The sequence below is a fragment of the Brienomyrus brachyistius genome, chromosome 9 (genome assembly GCF_023856365.1).
Source record: "Brienomyrus brachyistius isolate T26 chromosome 9, BBRACH_0.4, whole genome shotgun sequence".
Classification (NCBI taxonomy): domain Eukaryota; kingdom Metazoa; phylum Chordata; class Actinopteri; order Osteoglossiformes; family Mormyridae; genus Brienomyrus; species Brienomyrus brachyistius.
In genome coordinates this window covers 23,315,308-23,328,468 of record NC_064541.1, presented here as the reverse complement: position 1 = coordinate 23,328,468, position 13,161 = coordinate 23,315,308, and the positions used below count along the sequence as shown (strand labels likewise).

Genomic DNA, 13,161 nt, shown 5'->3' with positions numbered 1-13,161 from the left:
TAAATTGCCATAGGTGTGCATGTGTGAGTGAATGGTGTGTGAGTGTGCCCTGCGATGGGCTGGCCCCCCATCCTGGGTTGTTCCCTGCCTTGTGCTTATTGCTTCCGGGATAGGCTCCGGACCCCCTGTGACCCAGTAGGATAAGCAGTTTGGAAAATGGAAGGATGGATAGTTGCCTGCCAAGTCATTTTACGGCATTAGGTATCGGGATGAAATCCTTGGACCCATTGTCAGACCCTACGCCGGTGCAGTGGGTTCCTCCTGGTGCATGACAATGCCCAACCTCATGTGGTGAGAGTATGTAGGCAGTTCCTGAAGGATGAAGGAATTGATACTATTGACAGGCCCCCATGCTCGCCTGACCTAAATCCAATACAACACCCCTGGGACATTATGTTTCGGTCTATACAATGCCACCAGGTTGTACCTGGAGCTCAGTGATGCCCTGGTCCAGATCTGGGAGGAGATCCCGCAGGACACATCCGTCGTCTCATTTGAAGCCTCGACATTCTCATTTGTACCTATTACATAATGATTTTTCCTTGCTTGTTTTGACGAAAATCTATCTTCTGATATTAAAATAAACCTACCAGTAAAATTATAGACTTCTCGTTTTTTATTAATGGATCTAGTTAGAAATTTCCCTCATTGTATATAACAATAATACAAATATAAAAGGAAATAATAATGATAAAAGTAATCAAATATAACCATCCTGATTAATTAATGATGAACGAACATCGGACCAGTACATTTACATTACATTTACATTCACAGTATTTGGCAGACGCCCTTAGCCAGAGCGACTTACATAAGTGCTTTAAGACGCTGCGATGAATTTTCCCGATACTAGCTCAATAAGGACCCAAGCTATGAATACCATCTATCTGAATACCATCTATCTGAACACTGTTGAGAAAGTGCAACAAATTTTATTTATTTTTTTGTACACATACACACACACACGGAAAAGAGCTGAGTAAGAATACAGAGTACTACTTCAGGTATTTCTGAAAAAGGAAAGTTTTGAGTTGTCGCTTGAAGATAGCCAAGGTTTCCACTGTTCGGACATCAAGGGGAAAGTTCATTCCACCAACTAGGTGCCAGAACAGAGAAGATCCGAGATGTGTGTTGCCCTTGTACCTTGAGGGGTGGTGGGACCAGTCTAGCAGTGCTGGAGGATCGGAGAGATCGGGGCACAGTACGGGGTGTGATGAGGTCCTATGAGGAATGAGGAATTTGATGCGGGCGGCTACAGGAAGCCAGTGGAGAGAGCGTAGCAAAGGAGTGGTGTGGGAGAACTTGGGAAGGTTGAAAACCAGTCGAGCAGCTGCATTCTGAATCAGTTGGAGGGGACAGATCGCACGCAGTAGTAAACCCGCTAGAAGCGAGTTGCAGTAGTCCAGGCGTGAGATGACGAGGGACTGGACGAGTATCTGGGTAGCCCGAGTAGAACGAAATGGACGTATCCTCCTGATGTTAAAGAGGAGAAACCGACAAGAGCGAGAAAGACTGGCGATACGTGAGGAAAAGGACAACCGATCATCCATGGTAACTCCAAGGTTGCGAGCAGAACCCGAAGGACGGATCAGGGAGTTGTCAAAGGAGATCGCAAGGTCCTGGAGGGGGGATGAGTCAGCCGGGATGTAAAGCAGTTCAGTTTTACTAGTGTTGAGTTTTAGCTGGTGAGCGGTCATCCAAGATGAGATGTCTGCCAAGCATGCAGAGATCTTAGTGGAGACATGAGTGTCTGAGGGAGGGAAGAAGAGGATGAGTTGAGTGTCATCGGCATAGCAGTGGTAGGAGAAGCCATGTGAGGATATAACCTCTCCAAGAGATTTAGTGTAGAGGGAGAATAAGAGAGGGCCAAGAACCGAGCCCTGAGGAACACCGGTGAAAAGACAACGTGGGGTAGATGTGGATCCATTCCATGTCACTTGGTATGTTCGGCCTTCTAGGTAGGAAGCAAGCCAGTGCCATGCCAAGCCACCAATGCCAAGACTCTTAAGGATGGACAGAAGAGTCTTGTGGTTCACTGTGTCAAATGCTGCTGATAGGTCAAGAAGGATGAGGACAGATGACAGTTTGGCTGATCTGGCAGCATGTAGCTTCTCAGTGACTGCTAAGAGGGCAGTCTCTGTTGAGTGAGCTGCTTTGAAGCCAGACTTATTAGGATCCTAGAGATTGCTCTGAGAGAGATAGAGAGAAAGCTGGTTGTAGACTGTACATTCGAGGATTTTTGAAAGGAAGGAAAGAAGCGATACTGGTTGGTAGTTGCAAGTGTCCGAGGGATTTAGAGTGGGTTTTTTTAAGATGGGAATGACCCTGGCTATTTTGAATGCTGTTGGTACATGACTGGAAGTTATGGAGCCATTAATGATAGTTGCGATGAAGGGCAGAAGGTCTAGAGAGATTGTCTGAAGCAATGCGGAGGGGATTGGATCAAGTGGGCAGGTGGTAGGATTGGAAGATGAGATGACTTTCATGATCTCATCTGCCGTAAGACTGGAAAACTGGGCCAGTGAGGGGGGAGGGAAATCCTTAGTGTGTAGTGTAATGGATGAGGAGGGAGAGAATGTCTGACAGATTCCGTCAATCTTCTTGGCAAAGAAATTGGCAAAATCTTCAGCAGTCAGGGAGGAGGGAGCAGAAGGTGGTGGATGGTTGAGTAGTGATGAAAAGATGTTATGGAGTTTGCGAGGATCTCGTGAGGATAATTCTAAGTAAAGTATACCCATAAAGTTTGAAAAGATATGTATGCAAATCCATGGTGTATGATTTTTCAAATGAGAGGCTGAAAAGGCGGGATTCAATTATACACCCAAACTTTAATTAAATCAAATTAAACTTTACTGATCACAGGGGAACATTATTCAATTAATTATGGACTAGGCTGAGCAACAGTACCATTCACAGAGATATTCGCCAGGGAATGACAGAATGTATAACTGGAGAAGAATTTCCACTTCTATGTCCACTGTCTCTTGAAGAAATGGGCATGTTAACTCATCAAAGCTAAATTTCTGTCAGAGGAACCTATGCTTAAGTGGGTTTAATCCAGAGCACTTGTCATGGTGACTGAGTGATGGTCTACCTAATAGTTTCTGGAAGAATTTCATCAGGTTTACATTACTAATTTTGGATTATGCGCTAAAACCAGCTTTCTAGAACACCCGCCAGGCAGCTGTTGTAGGGTCCAATGTGGCACTGACTCAGAAGTGCCATAGACCCTGATCAATGGTGAACGAAGTCTTGAGGGCATCTGGGGTCAGTTTGATCTGCCAGTAGCCACTGTGGAAGTCTAAAGAGCTGAACCACGTCCATTCCGCAATGAGATCCAGTACATTGTTAATTTGACAGCAGGTATCTTCCGGTTCATGGAGTTCAGACTTTGGAATTACGCACCAAAAATCCCCATGCCCATCCTTCTTCTTGACTAGGACTACTAGGACTACAGCTCATGGACTGCCCAAAGGATCAATGATACCCGCTGCCGCCATTTCCTGGATCGTTTACTTTGCTGCTTAACACTTAGGGAGCTCCATCCATTGAGATCACAGACAAATGGGCTGAGCTTCTCCGCTATCAATTTGATACTAGACGAGTGCAGTGGGCCTACACTCATCGTCTTGAACATCAAAGATGCCCAAATGCCCAACTAAAAGCTACTGCTCAGCTATCAGGTCCACTCTGCTCTACTGCCATAGCTCGTGGGTTGCCTGTGCCGTCTATTGGTATGGTGCCATCATCGTTCTGTCACCATTTCATTGTGTTGGGGGGGTTGACTCCACATTTGGGGGCTCCGGAACATTTGGGGGTGAGGTGGTCCGTGTGACCATGGCTTGCTGCTGTGCCCGCTGGTTCCGTTTGCGGCTGTCGTCTTCTTTAAGCATCACCATATCCATGCAAAGGTGGAGTGTGGAATTGGACACACCTGTGTGCAAGTCCAGCTCATAAGGGTTCATGAATGTCAGCCAGCCACACCGGCTGGTGCACGGTACACCCTGGCAACTGAATTGTTCTGGGAAAGCCGCACTGGTGTTAATGCCTTGACAAAGGCATGAAAGGCTAACACTTCCTGCACATATGGGGAAAACGTGGGTAATCCTGCCAGGCATTACTGCAGAGATTAGCTGCAAATGTGCCCGATGCCTTGCTTTCCTGTCTCCATTTACTCACCAGCTTCCGCCTTTTGGGTCTTTTCTGATGATTACCAGTGGAAATGCTGCTCCACTGCTGTGACCAGAGCAGTGTAATCCCATTGTTCATCTGCAGTAAGACTAAGCAGGACCTGGAGTACCTCCCCTTACAGTGTCAGTGCCAGGTGGACTGCTGTTGCAAGACATACCTGGGCAAGGTAGGGTTTCAGGGATTTCTTTCCACTGTAGTGGAGGAGCTTCTTGGCCATCTTTGCCCTTTGGCATGCCAATTTCAAAATTGACCACGTTTCTTGGCACAAGGCCAAGGCTGCCTGGTATTGGAAGTATGCTAACTCCATCGTTACTCCAGGAGGATACAATGCTCGATTCCTGAGGTGCCCTCTGATCTGCCTCTACCTCCTCTTGCTTGGAGTTCTCAGCTATGACAAAATTCTTCGATCAGGTCATTGATTTCATTAATCCAACTTCTGAGACCAGTTATTAGAAAAGACTCTTTTATAAAAAACAAAAAAAAAAGTTCACTTTTATTAATAGTCCACTGCCAGAGACGGTAGCACAGACAGGGAAGTCGACAGCCAACATTTGCATTCAGGGTAATTGCTAACATGAACACGTGGCCACCATGATAAAGCATTAAATTTAGGGTTGCAGCTATCGCATTGTAGTCCACTATACTTTGGATGTTATTATTAACCCCACTGCAGACATTTTGTCCTGTTTATTTTCTTCGTTAATGACATCGCTGATACATTGAATATTACGTGGTATCAGTATAAGCATACACAAAGGTGATTACGAGGACATGAACATGGTGTTGGACCCCATCCCTAATAATAATAAAAAAACACAATTCTTTGCAGTACCAATGTACACACTGCATTACTGGGAAAACATCTTTTATGTTTGAAATATATGCATGTATACAGTAAAAACAAGACAATGGTTTATTTTTGTTAGTAGTTATAAAATGGATGAATCCATTATGGTATATACTCATTGGTGGATACAACTAGGAGGTGCTGAAAGCTATAAAACAGATATTAATGAATTCAGAATATCTCAAACTCTTAGTGCAGCTGGTTTGTGGGCTCCTACAAATAGGGATAATGGACGTCTTTCTCAGACTGACATGCACAGACTTTTTGACGGGCAGGTCCTCAGCCAGGGGGGTATGCTCAGGCTGGGCGAAGGGGGGGTAAGATTTTTGCGATCAAGGGAGGGGATGACTCAGGAGCTTGTATCGGGGTCACGACATCCTGGGTGGGAAGATATCATAGTGTACAAAAGCTACAAAGGAAACACTGTAATAACATTCATTAAAGCCTGTCGCTCTTGTACAGGTATTCAGATGAGGAAAGGGAGAATGACAAAATAAAATCTGTTTACTTTAAAATATCTCCCCAGCAATATCAAGATGTCTGAGAATGGGTCTATCATGGGTGCAACACAGAAAGGCCAGAGGTTGTGCACCACTACCGCAGCCGGTGGGCCTCTCCACATGGTTCCAAGGGCTGTTGACCCTGCTGCCAACTATTATCAGAAGAACAATGTCACAGTTTCAGGCTGCTACTCAGTCCCACACATATAGGGACTAGCCAGGAAAGGGATTTTTTTCTGTGGTGGACCTTGTATGGGGCCATCACCAGGTGCACATAGGCCGAGAGGACATTCCCAGAACAGCAGTCATCACCCCCTTTGAGTTATTCAAAATTTTCTCCATGCACACAGACAATCCATTGACTGGAGGTCTCTGTTCTTGTTGGTTTAGACTTCTTTTTCATCTACTGTGATACCAGTCACATTACATTTCCAAGTTCATAATAGACATCTAACATGTTACGGTCAAGGACCATGCACATGCCATGCACATGTTGGCTGCTAATAAAGTCATAGAATTCCAAACATTTAGAACAGTCGAGACAAGTCTGTGGTGCTGTGAATGAGAAATAATGCTGTGGTGCTGTGAAACTAGTTCAAATTAGGTATGTGGCAAAAGTTTTTTGGTCGATTAAAAACACCCATGCATCTATTTATTATACCCACTATGCAGAGTTGTGAGAGTCTGGCATAAGGAAGGGAATAACTCAGGATGGGGCACCATCCCATTACAGCAAATTTTAAAATATTTACGCATTTAGACTTCTTAAAAATATAATTAGATGCAACAAGGACAATACAATTGTTAGATTAGACACAAAACATACAATACAAATTCTTTGGTCAGCGTTGGCTTCATAATCCTTTTGTGAGCCTCACCAACTCAGGGTTGATGACGTCTGTATCCTCAGCAGCACTCGCTAGTAGTGGATTTAGGACAACTTTCCGATCCTGACTGAGACACAACAGCCTTTTTAATTAAATCCACCAGTGACAGAGAGAATGCAAATGAATGTTTCTCTACCACTATATCTCTCAAACAATGTTTCTGTAACTATAAAAAACATGTTTTCTGGAATGAACATTTTTTGCAGTTCCTGTTTACTGTTACAGAGCCTTCTGCTTGAGACAATGATAGATAAAATACTAGGCCAAATCATAAAGACATGAAACTTAAACAAAGAATGAACAGTGGATACAAACAAGTCCACACGTTCTTTTTGAAATTGCAGGTTCTTGTTGGATACTGTCTACTTTTTCTCTTGTTTTGTCACATTAAAGATAGAAACTGTAGTGTCTCATCCTCACCTCTAGGTGGAGCTGAGGGGAAGTTAAGAGGGCGATGGGAAAGAGAGGAGTGTACTGCAGGCAATGCCGTGTTCTGTGTTCTGCTCTGATTAAAGGTGAAGTTCTAGACTAACCAGTGTCTTGATTCCATGGCACAACATACTGGCGATGAGGATGGTGGCTCTGAATCTCAGCCAGCCTCCACCTTTTCTACAAAGTGCTGGGGAACTGCTAATACTGTTCAAGGTTTAGATCCGTATGTCTGAGAATTATTTACTGGCAATGTCAGACTCGGATATGCCTGATGCAAGAGAGCGGGTGCTTCTGATTCACTCTTTGGGCATAGAAGGGCAGAGACTTTCTTACATAGTCACGCTGGCCGATAAGAAGTATGACATGGAGGCCGTCCAGTTTATTTTTACACCAAAAGTTAATGTGGTAGCTGGTCAGCAGGTGGGTGAGATTATGGACCAATTTGTGATTGCTTTAAAAGAGCTGATTGCTACCTGTCAGTTTGGGGTTATGGAAGAGGAGATGATTTGGGACCAACTTCTTGAAAAGGTACTGGAGGTACCGCTGACTAATCTGAAGCTCTGAAAATTGCAGAAAAGTTTGACAACATTTATCACACATGATGATCTGTGCCTCTTCAAGAGGGTGCCGTATGGCTTGGCATCCGAACTCAGCTATTTTCAGAGGATGATGTCATCCATTCTGAAAGGTATGTCGGGGGTGCAGTGGTATCTTGATGACATCATTGTCACAGGATCAACAGCCGAGGAACATGACAAACGGTTCACAGCTATGCTTCAATGCATTGAGGAGGCTGGACTCAAACTGAACCTCTCTAAATGCAACTTCAGACAAAAGGAACTGTCTTTCCTGGGGCACACAGTGTAAGGAAAGTGACTTCAGCCTGATGCATCACATGTGGCTGCAGTTTTCCAGGCACCATCTCTAATGCAACCAGTGCCATACCCCGAAGGACGATGGGAGCAATTGATGTTCTGGGGCCCTTTGAGAAGGCTTCCATAGATTGTTGCTATGCCATTACACTTATTGACTTACAGCAAGTGACCTGAGGTAGCCTTTGAAATGATTTTTCTTTATGTCACAAAAAACTGCAATTTCAATAATGGTGCTGACTTTATATTAAGATGTAAAAATGCGTTTATTCACATCCTGGATGGTGGTGAAGTGAAGGAGGATAAGAAAAACAGGAGAAATGACTCCCAGACACCAAGTCACAGTTAAGCTTTAAGTCTCCCCAACCCAGTGGTAATTTTTTGCACTATACTAAACACCATATTAAGGGTACCTTAAGTTCTTGGTGAAATGAACTGTCACATAGCTGATATCTTCATCTCCTTCAGAGTTCGGTGTAACATCTTTTAGAGGAATGATGGTAGGGTGTGTGTTCTCATACACATTTTCTGGCTCCTCCTGTTTCAAATTGTTTTTGTATTTTTAACTTCTTATAAGTGCATGTTATTTGATGGATTTGTATAGCAGAAAACTTTTGCATTTTATTAAATTTAAACAATTAATATCAATAAAATGCAATTCACTTTTATCATCCAGGGGTACAAAAAATTGGATTCAGGCATTTACTTACTAGCATGTCTCTCGCTTTTAATTTCCACATTTCGAATTTCTCAGTCATTGTTTCTTGAAACATGTCCATTTGTTCTGATGATACCTGTAACTCCGGAAAAGAAAATATTTTACGTAATGACATGGGAATGTTTTCTCCATTTAGAAATTGAAAAATGGGCATTACCTGTTGGGCATCCTCGGTAAGTTTATTTTCTACAACATGCATATTCTTGCTGCAAGAGTTGAAATAGGGCAGATGCATCATTTAGTGGCTCAAGCATACACAGAATGCTCATTCATAATTTATAATTAATGGTTCTAAAATCTAGTGTTCTCTCAATTATTTTGTTGAAAACGAAGACATAATGATGCTCAATGTGTTATGATTTGATAGAAATTAATGAAATTTTAAGTTGAAAAAAAGTGGTGCATTTTAGGTATATTTAAATATTTGAAATTGCTGTATGTTTTTAGTGATCAGATGCAATATATTATAAAATATATTATTAAAAAAAACTTACCTGATCATGATAAAGACAGTCAATGTGATAAGGCCAACTGAAACACCCACAGCAGAAACCAGAGCAATGACCTTAAGCCTACCTGCCAAAGAAGATATCATACAAAATTATATACAGGAATCCATTGACTTCCTATAAGCCATCTATCTATCTATCTATCTATCTATCTATCTATCTATCTATCTATCTATCTAAGCGTCTTCATAATTTTGTGATCCTCTTACTTGTGTGGATTTTGTCACCTCCATGTGTGGTATATGAATGTATGGATCATTCGAGTCTCCCAGCTTACCCCTCACCTGGACGAGGAGTACCGGAGAGCGGTGTCTCCCCAGTCGGTTGCTTGCCTCGCAGTAATACTTCCCTCCCTCCCTGTGGGTGATTCGGGAAATGGTGTATGTTGGGCCTGATCGGATTTCCCACAAGTCAGCTTCATTGATCCTGAACCAGGTATAGTTCTCCACTGCGGGGTTGGCATTGCTGCTGCAGGTGAGAGTCACTGAGCTGCCGGTCTCAATGTCACCAGAGGGCTGGATGGAAACGGATGTGTTCTTAGGAGTGTCTGAAAGGGATGTGGATGCTTTTCAAACAGGTAATGTGTCAAGGATTTTTCTTTCCTCTGAAAATTGGTCACAGTTATGCACATGGACTGGGGAACTGGGCCTGTGGCTGGGTGGATTTTGGAGTGTCATTAATGCAGTGATGAATAGTCACTAATTTAATTTGAATTGATAAAACTTTGTTATTTTAGTCATGTTTTTAAAAAGAAAAAGTTATATCTGAGTTTTTCCAAATGCAGCCCAGGGGACATGGTCTTTATGTCATGCCCCCCCCCCCCCCCCCCCCACCCCTACCCCTTTCAGGACTTAGAATGGAATTAGGAATGGGTGACTAGAACACTACAACACTGCTTTTCTACAGGATCTGCCACGATTCTTCATACAGACTCACTCACATAGTATCACCAAAGAGCGGTTGAAGGAGGTGTCCTGTCCATGCTGGTTGTGCACTGTGCAGTAGTACTGGCCGCTGTCCTGGGCACGCACACTGGTGAATGCAAGGTTCTGTGAAAAGCCTCTCTCATAGAGCTTAGATCCGATGATCTGAAACCAGGAGTAATTCTGCACCGGGGGGTTGGCATTGCTGTTACAGTTCAGTGTCACTGAGCTCCCCTCCATTATGTCCACAGGTGGGCTAATTGACACAGATGTGCTCCTTGGTGCATCTTAAAAACAAAGTTCAGATAAACATACTCTGGAAAGTGAAACCGTTTGCAGGATTATATTGACCCTAAAAAAATTGTTAGCTCTGCAGATACTGGAACAAAACGTAACGACTATGCCTTAATCATCAGAGAAATTCTTTATAACTGCCTACATATTGTTACTGAATATAGGCTGAGTGGAAAATAAATATTCAGAAGTACTGACTGTAAAAAATATTGACAAAAAATATTAGGCCTGTTATTATTTTCCATCAGCTAAAACTTATAAAATGCTGTGCAATATTAACAATCAAGTAAATTGATTGCATTAAATGAATGCATTACTCCATTGTATTTTAAAGTAACTAAAGCATATAATAAGTGCTTACAGGTGACATTCAGCAAGACGGGTCTGGATTTCTCCCTGCCTAGAGAGTTTTGTGCCGTGCAGTAATAATCTCCAAGGTCAGATGGCAGCACCTTCCTCAGGTGCAGCTCAGGCTTGAAGCTGTCCGGTAAACTCCAGTTGTCTCCATCCTTAAACCAAGAGTAGGTCTCCACAGCTGGGTCAGCATCACTGTTGCAAGTCAACATTACTGAGCTGCCTTCAGGAATAGTGCTTTGTGGGCTGATCTCAACAGTGGTGAAGCGAGGGGCATCTGGATGGAGGACAGCGGTATTACACTGCCATTGTGATTTTCATGGCACTGTGATCTTATGGTAGCGGGACACAAGGGTAAAATCTACACCTGGGTCATGATGGGCTGCAGAAGAGGCCTGAAGATATGTCAGTGGGCAATAAACTTGAATGTAATGTGAAATATAATTAATATGTATGTTATATAATATTATATTCGTGTATATATAAGTTCGTGTTAAAGTATGTTTCCCCAGTCCGGTCATTAACATCCATCCTTTTATGGATGTTTTAGATGTTTTCTAATTAAATCCCTCATTCACCCGATTTCCTGGCTCCTGTGCTGCTTCCCAGCTCCGTGCCTGAGCATGCACAGGACAGTGGTAAATATTGAACAGTTTTACTTTTCATCCATTTATCAATCCATTTCAATCCCCACTTCTATACTAATAAGTAGACAATGTAGTGAATTTCTATAACGTAACCAGTTCAGAAGCTTTACTGGTTGTCAGTACAAGTTATTCTCACTGTGCAAATAAACTGTAACGTACAGTCAATAATGCTTAAATATCATCTATAAAACATCTAAAAGACATCTATAAAACATTTTTAATTAACTGGGATTGCTCTTAGAATCTGATGTTTTGAACTTTTGTCCTTTTTCTGTTAAACTGAGTCAAGGTATCTATAGTGTAGGGCAGCATTGTTTATTGGATTTTCATACTCACATCCCACTGAGAGGATAATACCCAGGGACTGGATGCTGGGTGAGGATTCTGCATGGCAGGCATAGGTACCAGCATGTTTTTGGTCAAAGTTATAAATGATCAGAGGGTTGGACAATTCCAAACGTGTAGCATTCCTGTAGAGCACAAATGTTGTTCCTCTGGATGCACACCCTGTAGCTATGCAGCTCAAGTAGATGGTTTCTCCAGAAGCAAACACGTTTCCTGCTCTAGCTGGGTGTACTTGAACCTGTAAATCTGTCACAAAGACAAATTAAGATGCTCAAGGTTTTAAATTGCTGGGGAATTGCTATATTTTATATTATAAGTTCTGGCTTACTAGTTCGTCGTTACAAAAATAAACTTATCATGAAATCATTCACGAACATAAATTGTTTCTGTGTGACTTGACAGTGTTATTTCATTTATATCATGACAATTGAAGGATGATTTACTTTGATTTACTTAACATTAAATGAATGTTTGAAGGATATTTTAATTGAATTGTTATATTATCTCTGTATCAATAGATGTTAATTGTCCTCTTACAACTGATTCAATTTTAACAAATGAAAAGAAAAACTATATTCTATGATATCAGCAATTTTAAATCACCCGGAATTAAGGATCAGATTGCTCATTTTTGTATTAACCACAAATCCTCAAATTATATACCTCCGTAAACAGATAATGTTTTCAACTCTGAGCTAGCCTACCAGAAAATATGAACATAGTTAAAGCATAATAAAGTTATAGCATTACCTGTTACAGAAAGGAAAGTAGAATTGGTGAATGTCTGCTTGCCTTTCGGGTGATTAGTTTCAAATCTAAAATAATATTCTCCATTGTCTGTTGTCCTGGAATTGAAGATCTCTAGCAGACATGACTTGGGCCTATTAGAGTACCTTGTCCTTCCTTTGTAGGTTGGACTTACTAGGTTCAAATCACTGTGAAAGGCATATTCCTGCTTTCCATCTGCAGTGACTCGGTACCACATCACTTTTGTCACTCTGTATCCATAGGGATAGTTGTATTGGCAGGACAAGCTAGCTGTCGTGCTGGTCCAGACGCATAATTCTGTGGTAGGCATTGTTATCCACCACTTATTACCTAAAACACCTGAAAATATAACGAGGTAGTGGGCAGTAATATTAATTATTTTTAACAAAGAAAAAAATGACAACTTGGATTTGTGAAAATAACAGATCGATAGAAGTATAAATAACCTGATCGCAAGACAAGGGCAAATGAATAGCAGGGGTTTTATCTCCCTCAGTTTTATTACCCCACAGACTCACTTGCAAAATACCAATTAAAATAAAATCCCTACCTGATAAAGCTGTGCAGGTGAAGATGCAAAAAAACGTGGTCTCCATCATGCTGTGTCCCATTCGATATCACAGCAATTAAACAGAACCATGCAAAGAGACAAGAATATTAAGCGACATCAAATTCCATGAAGTCAATCATGAACAAAAAGTTACAAGGATGCCTGGCCTGCCCACCTGTGGTATGGAGAGCTGGCTGAATTTTAAAGTAAGAAAGAGGAAAGAAGGTGGCTTTTTCCCCGCACAGCAGCAGCTTGACGTCCTTCTGCTTGTGCTTCCTGCCCAGACGTCTGTCTTACAGAAGAAAAAGCCACTTCAGCAAATTG

The 13,161-nt window shown here is 42.1% G+C and overlaps 1 protein-coding gene across 3 annotated transcripts; it reads right to left on the bottom strand.

Moving 5' to 3' along the window:
• Positions 1–4,647: 4,647 nt before the first annotated feature.
• Positions 4,648–13,095, bottom strand: si:dkey-33i11.1 (B-cell receptor CD22). Of its 3 annotated transcripts, XM_049024583.1 has the most exons (12): positions 13,013–13,095; positions 12,838–12,887; positions 12,270–12,626; positions 11,511–11,765; positions 10,535–10,804; positions 9,897–10,166; positions 9,234–9,503; positions 8,942–9,023; positions 8,605–8,653; positions 8,440–8,523; positions 8,143–8,267; positions 4,648–6,492 (listed from the first exon to the last, which is right to left on the bottom strand). In XM_049024583.1, exons 2-12 carry the CDS (start codon positions 12,884–12,886, stop codon positions 6,393–6,395), a joined length of 1,911 nt encoding a protein of 636 aa, XP_048880540.1. In that variant the 5' UTR covers position 12,887; positions 13,013–13,095; the 3' UTR covers positions 4,648–6,392. The 3 variants fall into 3 exon arrangements, 2 of the variants coding, with proteins under 2 accessions (XP_048880540.1, XP_048880539.1); XM_049024582.1 differs by having other exon boundaries at positions 12,838–13,063; XR_007399553.1 differs by lacking the exons at positions 4,648–6,492; positions 8,143–8,267 and having other exon boundaries at positions 8,443–8,523; positions 9,241–9,503; positions 12,838–13,065.
• Positions 13,096–13,161: the final 66 nt, after the last annotated feature.

What these genes read in the sequence shown, in the direction of transcription:
- si:dkey-33i11.1 (XM_049024582.1), bottom strand. Translation starts at nt 12,898, where the DNA reads ATGGGACACAGCATGATGGAGACCACGTTTTTTTGCATCTTCACCTGC. An exon ending in TATTATCCTCTCAGTGGGAT is followed by an intron (nt 10,805 to 11,510) that starts GTGAGTATGAAA and finishes TCCTCCATCCAG; the next exon opens with ATGCCCCTCGCTTCACCACT. An exon ending in CCGCTCTTTGGTGATACTAT is followed by an intron (nt 9,504 to 9,896) that starts GTGAGTGAGTCT and finishes CATCCCTTTCAG; the next exon opens with ACACTCCTAAGAACACATCC.